This window comes from Lepidochelys olivacea (genome assembly GCF_965140295.1).
Source record: "Lepidochelys olivacea isolate rLepOli2 genome assembly, chromosome: 6".
Lineage (NCBI taxonomy): Eukaryota > Metazoa > Chordata > Testudines > Cheloniidae > Lepidochelys > Lepidochelys olivacea.
Genome location: NC_140416.1, coordinates 65,669,325 through 65,691,420, shown reverse-complemented (window position 1 = coordinate 65,691,420; position 22,096 = coordinate 65,669,325). Strand labels below are relative to the sequence as shown.

At 44.6% G+C, this 22,096-nt stretch overlaps 1 protein-coding gene across 1 annotated transcript in view; it reads left to right on the top strand.

The window, feature by feature from the left end:
* CAPN3 (calpain 3) overlaps nucleotides 1-22,096 on the top strand; it is a 73,419-nt gene that overhangs the window by 40,942 nt on the left and 10,381 nt on the right. Inside the window, exons 17-22 of the mRNA XM_084632591.1 lie at nucleotides 1,960-2,037; nucleotides 4,249-4,306; nucleotides 4,806-4,870; nucleotides 7,248-7,316; nucleotides 8,588-8,666; nucleotides 16,885-17,001. Coding sequence (XP_084488717.1) covers nucleotides 1,960-2,037; nucleotides 4,249-4,306; nucleotides 4,806-4,870; nucleotides 7,248-7,316; nucleotides 8,588-8,666; nucleotides 16,885-17,001 — 466 coding nt within the window. The remainder of the gene's footprint in view (nucleotides 1-1,959; nucleotides 2,038-4,248; nucleotides 4,307-4,805; nucleotides 4,871-7,247; nucleotides 7,317-8,587; nucleotides 8,667-16,884; nucleotides 17,002-22,096) is intronic.

Sequence of the window (22,096 nt, the reverse complement as noted above, 5' to 3'; positions counted from 1 at the left end):
GTGGCATAAATAGGAAACTCTTGTCAACTGTTCTCCTTTGTAGTATCATTACTTCCTAACACAATAGGCTCTGCTGTGATTTAGTTTCATAATCAGAGGAAGAAAGTCTTGTTTATAGTCTTCTAGGCTTATCAAACAAATAACCAGAAAATACAGAAAGGTTCAAGAGAGAGAAGACTTGGATTGATCTTATAAACTATCCACTGGGCAGATGAAGAATCTGGATTCTACAATAGGATTTTGTGTACTGAAAAAGTGAATCCCACCCAGGCTGTCCTGGGGACAGGTGGGAAAAGATTGAGTGGAACCAGTTATACATGTATTTCTTTTTCCTTTCTCTGGCTGTTAGAGAAAGAAACCTTGGAGAATTCAGAGTTTACCCCTAGAGAATTACTCTAATTTCAGGTTTCAGAGTAGCAGCTGTGTTAGTCTATATTAGCAAAAAGAAAAGGAGTACTTGTGGCACCTTAGAGACTAACAAATTTATTTGAGCATAAGCTTTCAGTAGATGCATCCGATGAAGTGAGCTGTAGCTCACGAAAGCTTATGCTCAAATAAATTTGTTAGTCTTTAAGATGCCACAAGTACTCCTTTTCTTTTTGCTCTAATTTCAATCTCTATAAAGCATTAGAGAAGCACCTAAGCAACAATGCTCAGGCACTGAACCAAAGTCGGCGTTGTTCAGAGTCTGGGTGTTGGTTTCTCTGCATGGAAAATGGGGCTATTTTGCTGTGGGATTTTCAGGGAATGCCTGAGACTGAGAGGTAGCAATATACTATCTGTCTTTTGTTTTTAACTACAACGAGGAAACTCGCATTTAATATGTAATTAGTGTTACTCAACAGCATGCAAAATTAAAACTAAAATGTGAAGCTTCCTTTTTAAAGACATGTGAGTAATTGTCCCTTAGTAATGCTCAGATTTGTGTGCATGTGCAAGAAAAAGAGGGAGGCTGTCACAGAGAGAGGCTGCCCTATGGGCTATTCTGCCTTGGAGGAAAAGGCTGCTGCAGGCAATATATAATCTATGCCTCTGAACCCTCACTGAAATTCTTCTATTCAGTAGATAGGTAAAGGGGTATTTTCATTACTAGAACTTGTCAAAGTAAAGTGCACTTGACCCAAGAGCAGATCTCCCCACAACATGCGTGCTCCATGCCTGCCAACTGAGGGGGTGGGGAGAGAAGTGTGGGCAGCAGGCTTCAGCAGATGTTACTGAGCATGCTCAGTACAATCCATGCAGCAAAGGTGGGGGAGGCATGCATGTTGCCTCTGCTCCAAATATTTCCTTTATAGGAAATGAAATCAAATATTTAAACAGAAACAGCAAAGAGTGAGAGTAATTGTTTAAAGGGATAAACAAGAGCAATGGGATGAAGTTAAGCAAGTAAACCTACATGATGGTTATTGGGGAACATTTTTAAACATTTTGAAATCTACTAGGCATTAGAAAAATTTCTAACAGCCCTCTTAAACTGTGGAATAGTTTCCTGAGAGGAAGGCCTGTCACTTGACTTGCTTCAAACTAGCCTGGACAAAGCACTACAAAATGTGTTGAAGAAACAAACTACTTGCTCCTGGTGAATGGATTGAATGGCTGGTAGATTTTTTTTTTATCTGTAACGTATGTGATATTAGCACAACTTTCTTCAGAAGGTCTTACAGAAAGGTGGTACATCCAGTCCGCTCTGCAAAGGCTACCAGGAAAATGTAACAAGCACTATTACAGTTCCTTGCTGTAGGGCATTCTGCTCTCCAGAGCAGTTCCCAAAGGAATGATCCTGAAATAGGAAAAGTTCTACTCTGTTGGGGAGGGAAAAGGGAGTTGAAATGTTATTCCAAATTCATGAAGGATTTTCAGACAGTCACAAGTGAGTGATTGATCCGGCCCCAGAGATCCCCTTCTCTCTCCCAAAGGCCCTCACACCAGCCCATCAACATTATATTTGTGTCTTTGCAGCCCACTCCAACAAATGCTGACAAGGACAGCGAAGAAGAGAAGCAGTTCAGGAATATATTCCAGCAGATTGCTGGAGATGTGAGTACACAGTCGAAGTCTCTATCTTTCGTAACAGACTAACCTTGAGAGCAGTTAAATCAACAGCCATTCCAAAGAGGATGGAGCTAGTGGTGGCTGATGGCAGAACAAGGAGCAATGGTCTCAAGTTGCAGTGGGGGAGGTTTAGGCTGGATATTAGGAAACACTATTTCACTAGAAGAATGGTGAAGCACTGGAATGGGTTACCTAGGGAGGTGGTGGAATCTCCATCCTTAGAGGTTTTTAAGGCCCGGCTTGACAAAGCCATGGCTGGGGTGATTTAGTCAGAGTTGGTCCTGCTTTGAGCAGGAGGTTGGACTAGATGACCTCTGGAAGTCTCTTCCAACCTTAATCTTCTATGATTCTATGCAGATTCGAAACACACTTGAAACTCTCTCTGATCTCCGGCAAGGTCTCAAACCAAGCAAATCACAGTACAGTAATACACTGAAGGCCTGAGACCTAAATGTAGTTTTGGAACCATATCTTGTCATTGTTTAGTCTTTTTGCAAATAAGAGGGAGCTTTATTTAAAGCTGGCTTTGTGCTTCATTGCTAGTATGTGGAGTTTCTTGACCAACTTCACTTAACATGTATAAATAAAAATAAAATATTCCTCAGTGGGTGCTTAATTGTGGAAATTAAACATGGAAACAGATCAACAACTGCAGTGCTTGGTGGCCTGGTAATAGGATAGAAAACCTTTTACCTTTAGCTCATTGAGTCAGGTGTGACCCAAGGTGTTCTTGACATGAATTTACTGGCTGTTCATCTAATGACTGTTCAATAGCCTGTATGAAATGAGCTGGTGATTCCCAGAGGATAGGGGATCACTTAATTAGCACTGTTTGTCACCTGGTTCCGTGTCTCAGCAGCGAGGTGACAGTTTGAATGGGCACAGAATAAACTGCACCCTCTTTCACCCCTATAGGCAGATCTCTCCAGAGTGGGGCTGTGGAAAAGAAACTTTCATTGCCACTTCTGATTCTATATCTGTTCTCTAGAGAATCTATATCTCTCTAGCTAGAGAATCAGTCTTTGTACAGAACCGGAATGAAACTGACTTTAAAAGTTCAGAAAAATGAAATGATATATTTCTGCCTGACAGAAAACTAACACTGGGAAGCCACAAGTTCTAGAACTTGCAGGGGAAGCTGTGGCCTGAGTAATTTTAAATAATATTTTTTTTTCACTAGAAGTTTCACACTTATTCCTCTAGTACTGTTTTTTAAACAGTTAAAGAATGACAAGCAGGAATGTAGGAGCAAAAGAAGGAGAGTTAGAGACAAGACCAAAAAACAAGAAAGAGAATACCTACAATTGTGTACATGCACACACACATACCCACAACCTATCCCAGCATTAAGGCATGTCCCGTGGGTTTTACAAGGTTTGAACTCAGTATGACTTAAGGATAGAGTGGGTCTAGACCATTAACATGACCCCATCTAAACTAGCTGGCAAAGCATCCTTCCAGCAAACCACATTTAATAGTTCTTGTTGGAAGGATGTCAGCAGTTTCCCTAGCCAGTGTAAACAGTGCTAATGGCCCTGATGGTTCTTTTGTGCACTGATTTACACCAATGTAACTTCACTGACTTCCATGGAGTTACTTCTGATTTTAGACTTGAAAAAGTAAAGAGACAATCAGGCTCAATAAGTTGTTTTCCTCTCACTTTAACTCTCTATGAATAACTCAGATCCTAAAAGTCCACTAAACTAAGAAACACATTGCACAACTTGGACGATCCCCTGATCTTGGGACAGCTGTGGGGCTGATCCAGTCCCCTACTTAAGACAGAAATGCTTTAACTTGGATCCCCAGGATGCAAGCAAGCCTGGATAGCTGTGCTCCCATGCCAACAGGTGGATGTGCAGGGTGGCACAGCAGCTGATAAGGCAGGTCATCTCCAGTGCAGGGGGGATCCTTTAAGTTGCCCTTTAATCTTTTAATCTTCCTATGGCCAGCTACACCAGCTTTTTATTAATTATTATTATCATTTTACCAGTGATATGGTCAACAGTCCAGCCAAAGATTTGGGCCAGTATCTGTACTGTGTATGAACTTGGACTTCTTTCTCTGCTGCATATTGCAGCACCTAAAATCACCGAGAAAAAAACTTAGCATTATTAAGAAATCCATGCTCTGCACCCCTTTCTGCTCCATACTGAATGTTATAATTTGTGGCATTCTCTCCACCTTTCTGTCCAGGACATGGAGATCAGTGCTGACGAACTTAGAAGTGTTCTGAATAACGTTTTAAAAAAACGTGAGTTTGAGCTTTTTTCTACCTCCTCATCAGTCTTTGAATATTATTGACCAAGGAACTCTCTAGTTGTGACATTGCCTGCAGTGTCATCTTCACACTGGTGGCCTCTTGATGTCAGTTATGGTTTAAGAACTTCCTACTATCACTGTAGTGGGATTCCCAGTTGGGACTCCAGCAGACTGAATTTGCTCACAGTAGCGTCCTTTCCATTTAGTCTAGGACTGAGTTCTCACCTCATGGCTGTGTTCGTTCAAGGACTAAAGAAAGTGAGATTCACTCAAAGCACTGTGTGGGCTAATCTAGCCTATATGAGGTGAAGAAAGTTCAGCCAGAATTTGGAACAGTAATAGCCCTGAGTACCTGTCAGTTTCTCTGTCACACATTTTTTGGAAGGTGTCAGAGGTAGATTTAGGGTTTGTACTTTGAATGGAGTCACATCAGATAGGAGGATATACTTGCTGATTTGTACAGTTTCTTCATTTGGGATTATTTCTTTCAGACAAAGACCTGAAGACAAAAGGGTTTGCGCTGGAGTCCTGCCGCAGCATGATTGCCTTAATGGACGTATCCTTCTCAAATCATAGATGATTATTTGATATATTAAGTTTCTTGCACTACTTGCTGCAGAACTACCTGAAATACAGCTTTGTAAATTCGGGAATATAACCGTGCCTCTGTGGGTCACAACTAAGAATACCAAATTCGGGACAAACTGCTGCAGAAATAGGGCAGATACACCCCCAAACTGGAGGTTATTCTCCCTTACGATATACCAAATCAGCAACAAAACTAAACTTCTGTTTCACCACACTGGCTAACAAGAAGTCAGAAAAGCAGTTTCCTTAGGCATTTCAATCCTTATATCACCACTGAAAACACTAGACTTAAAGATGAGTTGTTCTTTAAAACCAATTTAATCAAATAAAAGAGTTCTTCTGATCCCAAAGGACCAGCCACATAGTCAGGTCAATATATAACTCATATCTGACCCAAAAATCACACTGTTGCCAATCCTTTTGTATCTAAAGTCTAAAGGTTTATTTATGAAAAAGAAAAAGAAAAAGAAAGAAAGGTGAGAGATAAAAATGGTTAAAGGAATCAAATACATACAATAATTGCAAAGTTCTTGGTTCAGGCTTGTAGCAGTGATGGAATAAACTGCTGTCTTAAGTCATGTCCCTGGTTGCTTCCAACTCATTGGAAGGTCCTCAGTCCCTTGGTTTTAATGCTCCCATCAGTATAAGTCCATGGTCCAGAGGCTTGAGCAGGAAAGAGGCAAAGCAGTTTCCAGAGCTTTTTATAGCTTCTGCCATGTGGAGAGAAATTCATTGTTTCAAACAAAGCCCTCAGCACAGCTGGTGGAAAATTACAGGTAGCAAGATGGAGTTTGGAGTCACATGGGCAAATCACATGTCCCTGCATAATTTCGCTTATTCATAGCAGGAAAGTCCATTATCTGTAGATAGGTGTCTTCCATGGTCCGTTGTGAGTTAAGTGCTCCTTGATGAGCCACTTAATTTGAATAGTCCCTTCAAGATGTGCAGGCTAAATACCTTGTGGGCGTTACCCCAGGAGCAAACATACTTGAATTACAGTATAGAGCCAATGCTCATAACTTCAAATACAAAAATGATACATGCACACAAATAACATAATTATATTCAGCAAATGATAACCTTTCCATAGACACCTTACTTGGCAACCTTTGTACAAGATTTGTTGCAATTATATAACAGTGGTAGCAACAGTGATCTACATGGTCATGTTTTATCAGATAACATAACAGGGAAGCAGAACAATACTTTATATTCTGTACATTCCTATTTCCCGACAGTGGCCAGTACCACATGCTTCAGTTGAAAGCAGAAGAAACTCCAGAGTGGACAATTATGCAACAACCAGCTCATTGCAGAAGTTTCTTCCTAACCTGGCCGTTAGTTACCTTTTTGTCCTGAAGCATAAAGATTAGATCTTTTCTTTAAAAATCATATCTAATGTAGCTATAGTTTATGCAACAAAATTTCACTATTTCTCTGTTATCCTTAATTTGTAATATGTTAAGTACATCTTACTGTGTACTTTTTATATAAAAGTATTTTGATAATCTCAGAGCATGCACTATAATATACAGTACTACAAGATGGTACATATTCATTTTGGTAGAAAAACTGTATAATATGTTGTATTTGATATTGTGACAAAGTTCATATATCTGCCTTCTATTACTCTCCTATAGCCATCTGGTCCGACCCTGTCACAATATATAATGTGTGATCAAGTAATTAAAGAAGATTGTTATGCACATACATAGAAGGACAGAGTGAAATTTGCAAATGCAACTTGAGTGCATAATTATGCAGCCTTAATAGAATGTTGTATAGGATTTCTTAGGTTGTTTTGGTGGATTTTTTAAGAGAGATGGAAAATATAAAACAGAAGGAGCTTTATTCTTCAGGATGAAACTTAAATTGGCAAGTTAAATTGGCAACTTCATGTGTAAATTTCCACATTTGAATCTATTTGAAAAGATACCACTAGAACAGTGCTTCTCAAGCTATCTGGTGTGGGGGACTGGCAATTTTTTTTTCCAATGTGTGCGCAGACCAGCAGCCGATGGCTCGGTCCGCGGACCACCACTTTGAGTAGCACTGCACTGGAACACCTCAATCCTACACACTTTAAAAGATCTCCAGGAGGGACCCCCTCTCCTACCAAATGCAGGAGCTCTGTACCTAGTGACAACATTTTATGAGCATGGAATTAAATGCAATTCAGAATTAACAAAAGGGTTCATAAAGTACTTTTCAGTACTATTCACCCACCTCTAATAATAAGGGAAATCCTAAATAAGATTTTATATTCTCTTGAAGTGGACTCTGACCTGAGTTTTGATAACTTTCCCTTAAAACATTTGTTTTTTACCTGAACTCTCATAACACAGACAGATGGTTCAGGGAAAATAAACTTCGAGGAGTTTCGACACCTCTGGGATAAGCTGAAAAGCTGGCAGGTATTGTTGAGAACTTCTTGTGTTTTTCTTATTCTGTACTTCTTCCATAGAGGCAATGTTCACATAACTATTCTATCAAAACAGTTCTCTTTCTGAATCCCACAAAACATCTACTCACAATATAATACAGTGGTTCTCAACCTTTCCAGTCTATTGTACCCCTTTCAGGAGTCTGATTTCTCTTGCGTGCCCCAAGTTTCACCTCATTTAAAAAACTATTTGCTTACAAAATCAGACATAAAAATATAAAAGTGTCACGGCACACTTACTGAAAAATTGCTCAGTTTCCCATTTTTACCGTATAATTATAAAATAAATTGATTGGAATACACAGCTCACAGCATCCTCCTCCTTGCTAGTATTCAGGGACTGAGAGCAGACCCACCTGGCAACCCGTCCCTGACAAGATGTGAATATAGAGCAAAAGGCAACTCATCAACTGTTTAAAGTCTAGATTATAAATAGCTTCTATATATCAAAATTAAGGTGCTGAATTGTTTACTGGCAGCCAATGCAGTTTACAGAGGAATTGGAGTTATGCAGCACTGAGCAAAATAGGTTTGTTAGTTTTTTCAGCACCTCTCATGTGCTAGATATTCCAAAGTGTTTGCAAAGCAGTGAATTAGATCAGTAGTTTTCAACCTCTTTTCATTTGCGGACCCCTACATTTTTTTGAATGGACGAGCGGACCCCTTTGGAAATTTTAGACATAGTCTGCAGACCCCTAGGGTTGAAAAACCACTGAGTTAGATGATAGTTACATTTGCTTATATGATCACTGTATTATCATTATGTACTCTGTAATGGCTCACCCAGAGACTTGGGAATTGAAACCTGATTTATATAGCAAAAGGGTCTATTAGCCAGGGCACTGGGATTATTCCCAACTTTTTTCTGTAAAGGGCCCTGGATCTTCAATTTCTAACTGGGCAGCCAACAGACATAAGAAAGAAGGGCCTTGGTACAACATCTCATTTGAGCGATAGCCCTACAATAATGCAGCACCCCTTACAACTGCACTGCCGTGTCACCATTCTTTATATGCACTTGCCTCAACGTGTGTGGGATGGAACACACAACTTTCACAGACAATCATTATTCTTCAATGACCCGCCACTCTACTCTGTATGGAATTCGTCTAGCCTTTGAAGCCTAGATACTAGAGTGAAAATTATAGCCCTACTCAGTGGCCTACTCAGTGGCCCAATCAGCTTTGTTTTTCTACAAAATGACCAAACTTTATTCCTGATATTTATTTTTTTCTTTTCCAGAAAATTTTCAAACATTATGACACAGATCATTCTGGCACCATTAACAGTTACGAGATGCGTAATGCAGTCAAAGATGCAGGTATTGCACAGTACTCAATGCCCTGTATTTTTGGATAGGGAGTCATCTAAATCCATGCTCTCTTGCTCTCCCCTTGTTCCTACCCTTCCTGTACCGATATAGCAAAAATGAGAAGTACAGTGCAGCCTTTTAAAGGAATATGCCCTAGAAAAACCTGGATACTGAGCTGTTGCCCAGGACAAATTTTCACATGTCCAAGATGCAAGGAAAACACTTTGTGTTTTGAAGACTGAATCTTCTGTTCAGCCAGTTCTACCTTTCAGTGGTAAACTATATTTTGCCTTCCCTGTGCACCCTCCATCAAGGATCTCAGGGAGCTTTACAAACATTAATTAATTGCCTGGCACAGCTACCAAGCTTTTTTCACCTCCATGTTTGACATTTCTCAAGAGTGGGAAGTCACCTATTTCCCCCAGGGTTCCTGCCAACTAGTGGCAACTGGTGTGAGGGAGGCAGGGACCTGTTCCCAACACACCTCACAAGCAGGGGCGGGGAGGAGGCAAGGAGCAGCAGTGGACGTTCCTGGGCCATTGACACAGCAAGCCTGGAGTAGCCTGGGAGGGTTGTTGTAGGTGGAATCTGGAGCAGCCTCCCTTATTCAGCCCTCCCCGTTCTTGCCCCATTTAGTCCACTTCACCCCCTTCCCTCACATTCTGTCCCCTCTTATCCCCCTTCCCTTCCCTTGCCTACCTGCTCCTGCTGATATTGCTGCCACAGTCCCTTGCCCCTTCTCTGAGTCTGGGCCTGAGGTTCCCTCCTGGCTGGCCAGATACTGACAGATAAGAGAAGTTACCTGGCTGCTTCTAGCCACAGTGGCCCCTGGTGACCAGGAGGAACGATAGTAGCTCTTTGCCTACAGCTTGCTCACAGCCCAGCTGATTACAGGGGATGCCTGCTGAGCTGCAGGCAGGTGGGACTAGGGTTGCTAATTTTAATTGGATATATTCCTGGAGGTTTCATCAAGTGACATAATCTTTAATTAAAGATCAATCTTTAATTCCTGGTGACTACAGGACAATCCTGGAGGGTTGGCAACCCTAGGTGGGACAGGGTGGCAAGATGCATGACACTTGATAGCCCTGCCCCTGTGAGGTAGGGAAGTGTTATTGGGGAACTCAGCATCTCCCACCTGCTTTATATCAGGGGAGGAGATGATTTGCTCTTTAGCCTTTCACTGCTTATATCAGTGCTGTCCAGCCTTAGTAAATGAAGCCTGGCCACTTCCATAACCCTCATCCACTCAGTGTGGTATTCTGTCCATCTCAGTGGGGGCTGGATCATATAAAGCTTGATGAACTGGTTGCAGGCTAAGTTCCCTTTAAGCTGTGTGACTTCACAGCAGGCTATCAAGGGCCGTGCAGGTGCCTGGACTGGAGAGGAGAGAGGTAGGGGGTGTGCAGGGCTGTGGCAGGGAGAGGCGCCTCTCCCCTGGCCCCAGCTCCAGCCCCAGGGCTGCCATGGCAAGAGAGGGTTGGGGGCAGTCCTCTCTCCCTGCCGCAGACCTGGGGCAGCCTGCACCCTAAACTCCTCATCCCCAGCCCCACCCCAGAGCCCACACCCCCAGCTGGAGCCCCCAGCCCTGAGCCCACTCTGAACCCCTTGGCCCCACCCCCACCACACATCACCTCCATATTGGTGCACATAATAAAATTCATTCCACAGATGGATGTAAAACCTTAGAGGGAGCAGTGGTTGCAGGCACAGCTAGGAGCTGGCTCCTTTAGCTCAGACAGTGGAGGACTATGCTTTTTAGAAGCTGAGGCCCCAGGTTCTATCCCTGCTCTGACAAACCACCCAGGAGTGCAGTGTTGCACTTATGTCAAATAGCAGAACTCCTCCGCTGGGTATGAGTATACGGGCAGGGGAAAGAGAAGGTGGCAACCTCAGGCCGCACATCCTGTGGTGTGCTGAATACCAACTGACTCAGGAGCCAGTGCAAGTGGGGCTTCTGCTGCTTAGCAGAGGGCACCACTCTCCAGCCAGGCTGTAAAGGTTCACCCTCATAGAATTTGTTGTGGATTTATTAAATTGTGCAAATACAGGTTTCAGAGTAACAGCCGTGTTAGTCTGTATTCGCAAAAAGAAAAGGAGTACTTGTGGCACCTTAGAGACTAACCAATTTATTTGAGCATGAGCTTTCGTGAGCTACAGCTCACTTCATCGGATGCATACCGTGGAAACTGCAGCAGACTTTATATACACACAGAGAATATGAAACAATACCTCCTCCCACCCCACTGTCCTGCTGGTAATAGCTTATCTAAAGTGATCATCAAGTTGGGCCATTTCCAGCACAAATCCAGGTTTTCTCACCCTCCACCCCCACACACAAATTCACTCTCCTGCTGGTGATAGCCCATCCAAAGTGACAACTCTCTCAGGAAAGGTAGCCTGTTTCCTCTTGTTTTTTCCTACCCCCCCCCCCCCCCAGATGTTCTGGTTTAACTTGGATTTTAACTTGAAGAGTGGTCAGTTTGGATGAGCTATTACCAGCAGGAGAGTGAGTTTCTGTGTGTATGGGGGTGGGGGGATGTGAGAACCTGGATTTATGCAGGAAATAGCCCAGCTTGATTGTCATGCACATTGTGTAAAGAGTTGTCACTTTGGATGGGCTATCACCAGCAGGAGAGTGAATTTGTGTGGGGGGGTGGAGGGTGAGAAAACCTGGATTTGTGCTGGAAATCACTTTAGATAAGCTATTACCAGCAGGACAGTGGGGTGGGAATAGGTATTGTTTCATATTCTCTGTGTATATATAAAGCCTGCTGCAGTTTCCACGATATGCATCTGAGGAAGTGAGCTGTAGCTCACGAAAGCTTATGCTCTAATAAATTGGTTAGTCTCTAAGGTGCCACAAGTCCTCCTTTTCTTTTTGCAAATACAGACTAACACGGCTGCTACTCTGAAACCTGTCTCTACACAATGTGCATGATAATCAAGTTGGGCCATTTCCTGCACAAATCCAGGTTCTCTCACCCCCTCACCCCCCTCCCAAAAACCACACACACAAACTCACTATCCTGCTGGTAATAGCTCATCCAAAGTGACCACTCTCCCTACAATGTGCATGATAATCAAGGTGGGCCATTTCCAGCACAAATCCAGGTTTTCTCACCCCCCCACCCCCATACACACACAAACTCACTCTCCTGCTGGTAATAGCTCATCCAAACTGACCACTCTCCAAGTTTAAATCCAAGTTAAACCAGAACATCTGGGGGGGGGGGTAGGAAAAAACAAGGGGAAATAGGCTACCTTGCATAATGACTTAGCCACTCCCAGTCTCTATTTAAGCCTAAATTAATAGTATCCAATTTGCAAATGAATTCCAATTCAGCAGTTTCTCGCTGGAGTCTGGATTTGAAGTTTTTTTGTTTTAAGATAGCGACCTTCATGTCTGTGATTGCGTGACCAGAGAGATTGAAGTGTTCTCCGACTGGTTTATGAATGTTATAATTCTTGACATCTGATTTGTGTCCATTTATTCTTTTACGTAGAGACTGTCCAGTTTGACCAATGTATATGGCAGAGGGGCATTGCTGGCACATGATGGCATATATCACATTGGTGGATGTGCAGGTGAACGAGCCTCTGATAGTGTGGCTGATGTTATTAGGCCCTGTGATGGTGTCCCCTGAATAGATATGTGGGCACAGTTGGCAACGGGCTTTGTTGCAAGGATAAGTTCCTGGGTTAGTGGTTCTGTTGTGTGGTATGTGGTTGTTGGTGAGTATTTGCTTCAGGTTGCGGGGCTGTCTGTAGGCAAGGACTGGCCTGTCTCCCAAGATTTGTGAGAGTGTTGGGTCATCCTTTAGGATAGGTTGTAGATCCTTAATAATGCGTTGGAGGGATTTTAGTTGGGGGCTGAAGGTGACGGCTAGTGGCGTTCTGTTATTTTCTTTGTTAGGCCTGTCCTGTAGTAGGTAACTTCTGGGAACTCTTCTGGCTCTATCAATCTGTTTCTTCACTTCCGCAGGTGGGTATTGTAGTTGTAAGAAAGCTTGACAGAGATCTTGTACGTGTTTGTCTCTGTCTGAGGGGTTGGAGCAAATGCGGTTGTATCGCAGAGCTTGGCTGTAGACGATGGATCGTGTGGTGTGGTCAGGGTGAAAGCTGGAGGCATGCAGGTAGGAATAGCGGTCAGTAGGTTTCCGGTATAGGGTGGTGATTATGTGACCATTGTTTATGAGCACTGTAGTGTCCAGGAAGTGGATCTCTTGCATGGACTGGACCAGGCTGAGGTTGATGGTGGGATGGAAATTGTTGAAATCATGGTGGAATTCCTCAAGGGCTTCTTTTCCATGGGTCCAGATGATGAAGATGTCATCAATATAGCGCAAGTAGAGTAGGGGCTTTAGGGGACGAGAGCTGAGGAAGCGTTGTTCTAAATCAGCCATAAAAATGTTGGCATAATGTGGGGCCATGCGGGTACCCATAGCAGTGTCGCTGATCTGAAGGTATACATTGTCCCCAAATGTAAAATAGTTATGGGTAAGGACAAAGTCACAAAGTTCAGCCACCAGGTTAGCCGTGACATTATCGGGGATAGTGTTCTTGACGGCTTGTAGTCCATCTTTGTGTGGAATGTTGGTGTAGAGGGCTTCTACATGCATAGTGGCCAGGATGGTGTTATCAGGAAGATCACCGATGGATTGAAGTTTCCTCAGGAAGTCAGTGGTGTCTCAAAGGTAGCTGGGAGTGCTGGTAGCGTAGGGCCTGAGGAGGGAGTCTACATAGCCAGACAATCCTGCTGTCAGGGTGCCAATGCCTGAGATGATGGGGCGCCCAGGATTTCCAGGTTTATGGATCTTGGGTAGTAGATAGAATATCCCAGGTCGGGGTTCCAGGGGTGTGTCTGTGCGGATTTGATCTTGTGCTTTTTCAGGAAGTTTCTTGAGCAAATTCTGTAGTTGCTTTTGGTAACTCTCAGTGGGATCATAGGGTAATGGCTTGTAGAAAGTGGTGTTGGAGAGCTGCCGAGCAGCCTCTTGTTCATATTCCGACCTATTCATGATGACAACAGCACTTCCTTTGTCAGCCTTTTTGATTATGATGTCAGAGTTGTTTCTGAGGCTGTGGATGGCATTGCGTTCCGCATGGCTGAGGTTATGGGGCAAGTGATGCTGCTTTTCCACAATTTCAGCCCGTGCACGTCGGCGGAAGCACTCTATGTAGAAGTCCAGTCTGCTGTTTCGACCTTCAGGAGGAGTCCACCTAGAATCCCTCTTTCTGTAGTGTTGGTAGGGAGACCTCTGTGGATTAGTATGTTGTTCAGAGGTATTTTGGAAATATTCCTTGAGTTGGAGACATCGAAAATAGGATTCTATGTCACCACAGAACCTTATCATGTTCGTGGGGGTGGAGGGGCAGAAGGAGAGGCCCCGAGATAGAACAGCTGCTTCTGCTGGGCTGAGAGTATAGTTGGATAGGTTAACAATATTGCTAGGTGGGTTGAGGGAACCATTGCTGTGGCCCCTTGTAGCATGTAGTAGTTTAGAAAGTTTAGTGTCCTTTTTCTTTTGTAGAGAAGCAAAGTGTGCATTGTAAATGGCTTGTCTAGTTTTAGTAAAATCCAGCCACGAGGAAGTTTGTGTGGAAGGTTGGTTTTTTATGAGAGTATCCATTTTTGAGAGCTCATTCTTAATCTTTCCCTGTTTGCTGTAGAGGATGTTGATCAGGTGATTCCGCAGTTTCTTTGAGAGCGTGTGGCACAAGCTGTCAGCATAGTCTGTGTGGTATGTAGGTTGTAATGGATTTTTTACCTTCAGTCCTCTTGGTACAATGTCCATCTGTTTGCATTTGGAAAGGAAGATGATGTCTGTCTGTATCTGTACAACAGGGCCTAATAACATCAGCCACACTATCAGAGGCTCGTTCACCTGCACATCCACCAATGTGATATATGCCATCATGTGCCAGCAATGCCCCTCTGCCATATACATTGGTCAAACTGGACAGTCTCTACGTAAAAGAATAAATGGACACAAATCAGATGTCAAGAATTATAACATTCATAAACCAGTCGGAGAACACTTCAATCTCTCTGGTCACGCAATCACAGACATGAAGGTCGCTATCTTAAAACAAAAAAACTTCAAATCCAGACTCCAGCGAGAAACTGCTGAATTGGAATTCATTTGCAAATTGGATACTATTAATTTAGGCTTAAATAGAGACTGGGAGTGGCTAAGTCATTATGCAAGGTAGCCTATTTCCCCTTGTTTTTTCCTACCCCGCCCCCCCAGATGTTCTGGTTTAACTTGGATTTAAACTTGGAGAGTGGTCAGTTTGGATGAGCTATTACCAGCAGGAGAGTGAGTTTGTGTGTGTATGGGGGTGGGGGGGTGAGAAAACCTGGATTTGTGCTGGAAATGGCCCACCTTGATTATCATGCACATTGTAGGGAGAGTGGTCACTTTGGATGAGCTATTACCAGCAGGATAGTGAGTTTGTGTGTGTGGTTTTTGGGAGGGGGGTGAGGGGGTGAGAGAACCTGGATTTGTGCAGGAAATGGCCCAACTTGATTATCATGCACATTGTGTAGAGAGTTGTCACTTTGGATGGGCTATCACCAGCAGGAGAGTGAATTTGTGTGTGGGGGTGGAGGGTGAGAAAACCTGGATTTGTGCTGGAAATGGCCCAACTTGATGATCACTTTAGATAAGCTATTACCAGCAGGACAGTGGGGTGGGAGGAGGTATTGTTTCATATTCTCTGTGTGTATATAAAGTCTGCTGCAGTTTCCACGGTATGCATCCGATGAAGTGAGCTGTAGCTCACGAAAGCTCATGCTCAAATAAATTGGTTAGTCTCTAAGGTGCCACAAGTACTCCTTTTCTTTGTGCAAATACAGTTAAAGCACACTATATGTTTTTCCACCTGCACAGTATTATCCCCACTTTACAGACGTGGAAACTGAGTCACAGAGCAGTTCAGTTATCGGCCCAAGGTCACACAGAGAATCTATAGTTGAGCCAAATCTCTTGACCCCCACTCCTGTGCCTTAGTCACAAAGCCTCTGTTCCAGTTTGGTGGGGGGTGGGGGTCTATTTTAGTCTCTTCTTTATAATGGGGGACCTTTCAATTTTCACCTGCCTATCACTAAGAAAGTACCCTTCAAAAAACTGTACTGTCCCTGCCCACCCCCAAGCATGCAACATAATTAAATAGTATTCACCCTGCAGACCAGGTGGCTGCTTCATCTCTCCCAAACTTATTAGCATACCGGCTTCTAGAGAGACTATACTGGCCCTGACAAATTCCATTACCAGTGACTGCTGCTAAGGGAGGGAGAGTATTTCATCATTCAGAAACTCATGAGCTTTCTTATGAACCTTAATGTGAAGACATTGGTAAAGTCTCTACATCAACATTTTGTGCATTGCTCAGGCAGCTATATTTCGGTTTTGGCAAAACCTCAATCATCAAATTTTGGTTTTCCAAGGACAAATAAAAACAAACTACACCTGGGTTTTGATTTACATGCTGCAGGAATACGGTACATTTTACAGGTTTCTCATTCTTGCTAGTAAAATTCTTAGCCTAAAATAATATTCTTTGTTCTTTAAATAATTCTCCTAAACTAGGAGAGGAATAAAAATGTAAAATAAACTCTAAACCCATGCTTAATATTGAAAGCCCACATATTCTGTGTGACTATGCATGTAACCAGCCCCAAGCAATGCCCAGATTCATATAAATGCCTCTGATAAGCCAATCTGCTGCACTGGTTGACTAACTGCACATTCCTATACAGTATGTAGATGGGTAATATTGAGGCTGGAGTTTGTATGTTTTAGTCATTTATTTTTTGCCACTGTACTGGTTTATTGTTGTAACACCTACTTTCCTCATTGATCCCTATCTGAGTTTTTGTTACTCCAGCCCCTTATTTCATCAGATCTAAATTAGATTTTAAACTCTTTGTGGCAAGGACCTTCTCTTCACAGTGATAATGGGAGGTAATGAGCACGCTTTTGGCCACTTGAAAACAGTCATTTCAAAATGTTGTTTCCTTTTAAGATAGTAACCTGACACAATAAAGCTTCCTGCATTTTTATTTTTCTTGGGTCACTCAGCTTGGACCTTTGGTATATGCTTAGGCCCAGGAACTGATGACTACATACAAAGCTTTTCCTCAGTGTCAGTCTGGTACCAGAACTGTGCCAAGAGCTGAAGGACAGCTGTTTTTGTTTTTTCTGTTTTTCTTCCTTCTCAGGATTCTGCCTCAACAAGCAGCTCTACGACATCATTACAATGCGCTATGCTGACAGAAACATGAACATTGACTTTGACAGTTTTATCTGCTGCTTTGTGCGACTGGAAGGAATGTTCAGTAAGTGCCTGTCTAATTTTTACTGTACTTCTTCGTGTGCTATCCCTCTCTCACACAGGAGCACATGGGTCGTCCCTGGCAAAAAGTGCTCTAAAGCACTGAAAGCTTAATATCAGTGACCATTATGAAAATTAGTTGATTTCAGTGATGAACATCCTCTGTTCTGCAGTGCTTCTCTCGTGTTGTAAGCTATGAGTCTCAGGCTCTGTAAGCTCCTTCACAGCAGCAGCTGTTTTATATTCATTAGTAGGGTGACCAGATGTCCCATTTTTAAAGGGACAGTCCCTTATTTAAGCCTTCCTGCAGGTGTCCTGACTTTTTCTTAAAAACAGGCAAATTGTCCTGCATTTTCTGCCTCCACCCATCAGTACCAGTGGGTCCTGCTGCTGGCCAGATCCCTGCTCACCAGCCACCCAGGGGGAGGTTCAGTGGCTGATGATGGGGGGTGGGTGTGCAAGGCTGGTGGCGGGGCGAAGCTGCAGTGCATGGGGTCGGCTGCTTCCCCTGGTGGTCCATCAGCGCAGCCCCACTGCATGCCAGCTCATGGCTAGCAGGGCCCCGTTTCCAGCCAATGCTGGCTGCATGCCGCGGCAGCTGATAAGTACTGGCAGGCACCAGGGTGCAGCTGGTTACATGTCGCCTCTGCTGCCCACCCATCGGCCTTTTACGTATGCCTCCTCTCGCTGTCCTCTCCCTGCTTTGCCCCTTCACCTCCTAGCCCCACTGCTCCTCTGTATCCCTCCCACCCCAGCAGGGCACATCCCACTCCCAGTGCTGTGAGGAGAACCAGCCCCTGGTCAGAGTGCTCAGCTCATCAATAGCCTGGCCAGCAGGCTCCTTCCTCCCCCCAGTGCCTCTGGCTTGGGTGGCGCCCCAGGAAAGCCCAAGCTGCTCCGCCCCCTAGGCACCCTCCCCTGCTGAGCCACCTCCCTGGCTGGTTCGCCCCTGCAGTCAGGTTCCCTGGGCCCTGGTGCACAATGCATCCTTAACCCCTTTGTGCCTGCCTGTAGCTGGGGGACAGGAGGCAGCTGGGTTATGTCGGTGGCCAGCAGCAGCCTGGAGGTATTAGCTGCCTTTCGACACTGTGCGGGCAGGAAGGGGCAAACTGCACTGTGCGGGGCAGGGGGAAAGGGGAGAGGAAGAGATGAGCTCTGCAAAGACACAGGCCAGGTCATCCCTTCCTCCTCTCCTCCCCTGCGGCTGGAAGCAGCTCCTGTCCCTTCCATCCCACACAATGCCAAAAGGCTGCTGCTGGCCATATTCTGGTGTGAACCCTGGCAGAAATTGGGGGGAAGCATGTGACCCCACCTGCTCCCCCTCCACATGTTGCCTCAGGAAGACACAGCACCAGGTACTGGGAGAGGCGGGTCCGTCCCAGGACCCCAGCCGGGCATGGAGGGTGGAGAGCACCAGACAGGGAGGGTCAGGTTGGTTGGTCACCCCCACCCCCCTGCCCCTGTGCGAGAGAAGGGTATGTGGGTGTTGGGGGGGGGGAGAGTAGGGGTGTGTGTGTCACCTCTTTCCCAGTGAACACTAAAGCCTTAAAGATAAAAAGGTAAAGAAGAAGAATTCAGCTATACAGTATTTCTTTTTAATTGGGGTTCCGTCACCTTGATGTTAATTTGAACATTTATACTGCATAGTTCTGACTCATTGTCATGAACTTACTTGAATACAAGTAATTTTACCAGGTGTCCCATATTCAGCATAGGGAAATATGGTCACCCTATTCATTAGTGCTCCAGCAATGTAAGATTCCCATAAATAAAGCTACTATTGAAGGCTATTTGGTAGCTACAACTGGAGTGAAATGCAGCTGCTTAATATCATTAGCCATAGGGAGCAGAGTTTTTCAGCATCTTCACTTCTCTTTCTTTCCGGCTGCATATATTATTTGAGTACGTTATTATTGGGTATTTCCTCTCACTCCTGTGTGCCACAATAGCATGGTCATTCTTGCTTATAACGAACTGGCCCTGTATAAATCCAGCTACTAAAGGCAGAAGGGCCCTCAACTATGCATTTTGCTTCCCTCACTGCTCTGACCATTTCAATCCGTTGTATGCCGTGTGAGACTGATATATTATCTCAGTGTTTCACTTGAGGATGTGATTATGGGGTTATATGTGAGGTAGGTCAGCGTGTTGTTTTAATAATTTCACATATGGGCTCAAGGACTATATGACATGACAGGCACAGTTTATAAACCCAAAAGAAAATAACAGGTTTCAGAGGAGCAGCCGTATTAGTCTGTATTCGCAAAAAGAAAAGGAGTACTTGTGGCACCTTAGAGTCTAACAAATTTATTTGAGCATAAGCTTTCGTGAGCTACAGCTCACATCATCGGATGTATTCAGTGGAAAATACAGTGGGGAGATTTATATACATAGAGAACATGAAGCAATGGGTGTTACCATACACACTGTAGCCAGAGTGATCACTTAAGGTGAGCTATTACCAGCCGGAGAGCGGGGGGCGGGGACCTTTTGTAGTGATAATCAAGGTGGGCCATTTCCAGCAGTTGACAAGAACATCTCAGGAACAGTGGGGGATGGAGGGGGGGAATAAACATGGGGAAATAGTTTACTTTTTGTAATGACTCATCCACTCCCAGTCTCTATTCAAGCCTAAGTTAATTGTATCCAGTTGCAAATTAATTCCAATTCAGCAGTCTCTTGTTGGAGTCTGTTTTTGAAGTTTTTTTGTTGAAGAATTGCAACTTTTACGTCTGTAATCGAGTGACCAAAGAGATTGAAGTGTTCTCCGACTGGTTTTTGAATGTTATAATTCTTGACGTCTGATTTGTGTCCATTTATTCTTTTACATAGAGACTGTCCAGTTTGACCAATGTATGTGGCAGAGGGGCATTGCTGGCACATGACGGCATATATCACATTGGTAGATGTGCAGGTGAACGAGCCTCTGATAGTGTGGCTGATGTGATTAGGCCCTATGATGGTGTCCCCTGAATAGATATGTGGAGACAGTTGGCAATGGGCTTTGTTGCAAGGATAGGTTCCTGGGTTAGTGGTTCTGTTGTGTGGTTGCTGGGTGAGTATTTGCTTCAGGTTGGGGGGCTGTCTGTAAGCAAGGACTGGCCTGTCTCCCAAGATCTGAGAGAGTGATGGGTCGTCCTTCAGGATAGGTTGTAGATCCTTGATGATGCGTTGGAGAGGTTTTAGTTGGGGGCTGAAGGTGACGGCTAGTGGCGTTCTGTTATTTTCTTTGTTGGGCCTGTCCTGTAGTAGGTAACTTTTGGGTACTCTTCTGGCTCTGTCAATCTGTTTCTTCACTTCAGCAGGTGGATATTGTAGTTGTAAGAATGTTTGATAGAGATCTTGTAGGTGTTTGTCTCTGTCTGAGGGTATGTCTACACTACCGAATAAGGTCGAATTTATAGAAGTTGGTTTTTTAGAAATCGGTTTTATATATTCGAGTGTGTGTCCCCCCACAGAAAATGCTGTAAGTGCATTAAGTGCATTAACTCGGCGGAGCGCTTCCACAGTACCGAGGCTAGAGTCGACTTCCGGAGCATTGCACTGTGGATAACTATCCCACAGTTCCCGCAGTCTCCGCTGCCCATTGGAATTCTGGGTTGAGATCCCAATGCCTGATGGGGCTAAAACATTGTCGTGGGTGGTTCTGGGTACATATCATCAGGCCCCCCTTCCCTCCCTCCCTCCGTGAAAGCAAGGGCAGACAATCGTTTTGCGCCTTTTTTCCTGAGTTTCCTGTTCAGACACCATACCACGGCAGATATACCACGGCATATCATGGAGCCCGCTCAGGTAACTGTCACCGTATGTCTCCTGGGTGCTGGCAGACGCGGTACGGCATTGCTACACAGTAGCAGCAACCCATTGCCTTGTGGCAGCAGACGGTGCAGTACGACTGGTAGCCGTCCTCGTCGTGTCCGAGGTGCTCCTGGCCACGTCGGCTGGGAGCGCCTGGACAGACATGGGCGCAGAGACTAAATTTGGAGTGACTTGACCAGGTCATTCTCTTTAGTCCTGCAGTCAGTCCTATTGAACCGTCTTATGGTGAGCAGGCAGCCGATACGGATTGCTAGCAGTCATATTGTACCATCTTCTGCCGGGCAGGCAAGAGATGAGGATGGCTAGCAGTCCTACTGTACCATCTTCTGCCGAGCAGCCATGAGATGTGGATGACATGCAGTCCTTCTGCACCGTCTGCTGCCAGCCAAAGATGTAAAAGATAGATGGAGTGGATCAAAACAAGAAATAGACCAGATTTGTTTTGTACTCATTTGCTTCCCCCCTCCCCTGTCTAGGGGACTCATTCCTCTAGGTCACACTGCAGTCACTCACAGAGAAGATGCAGCGAGGTAAATCTAGCCATGTATCAATCAGAGGCCAGGCTAACCTCCTTGTTCCAATAAGAACAATAATTTAGGTGCACCATTTCTTATTGGAACCCTCCGTGAAGTCCTGCCTGAAATACTCCTTGATGTAAAGCCATCCCCTTTGTTGATTTTAGCTCCCTGAAGCCAACCCTATAAGCCGTGTCGTCAGTCGCTCCTCCCTCATTCAGAGCAACAGCAGACAATCGTTCCGCGCCTTTTTTCTGTGCGGACGCCATACCAAGGCAAGCATGGAGGCCGCTCAGCTCACTTTGGCAATTAGGAGCACATTAAACACCACACGCATTATCCAGCAGTATATGCAGCACCAGAACCTGGCAAAGCGATACCGGGCAAGGAGGCGACGTCAGCGCGGTCACGTGAGTGATCAGGACATGGACACAGATTTCTCTGAAAGCATGGGCCCTGCCAATGCATGCATCATGGTGCTAATGGGGCAGGTTCATGCTGTGGAACGCCGATTCTGGGCTCGGGAAACAAGCACAGACTGGTGGGACCGCATAGCGTTGCAGGTCTGAGACGATTCCCAGTGGCTGCGAAACTTTCGCATGCGTAAGGACACTTTCATGGAACTTTGTGACTTGCTTTCCCCTGCCCTGAGGCGCATGAATACCAAGATGAGAGCAGCCCTCACAGTTGAGAAGTGAGTGGCGATAGCCCTGTGGAAACTTGCAACGCCAGACAGCTACCGGTCAGTTGGGAATCAATTTGGAG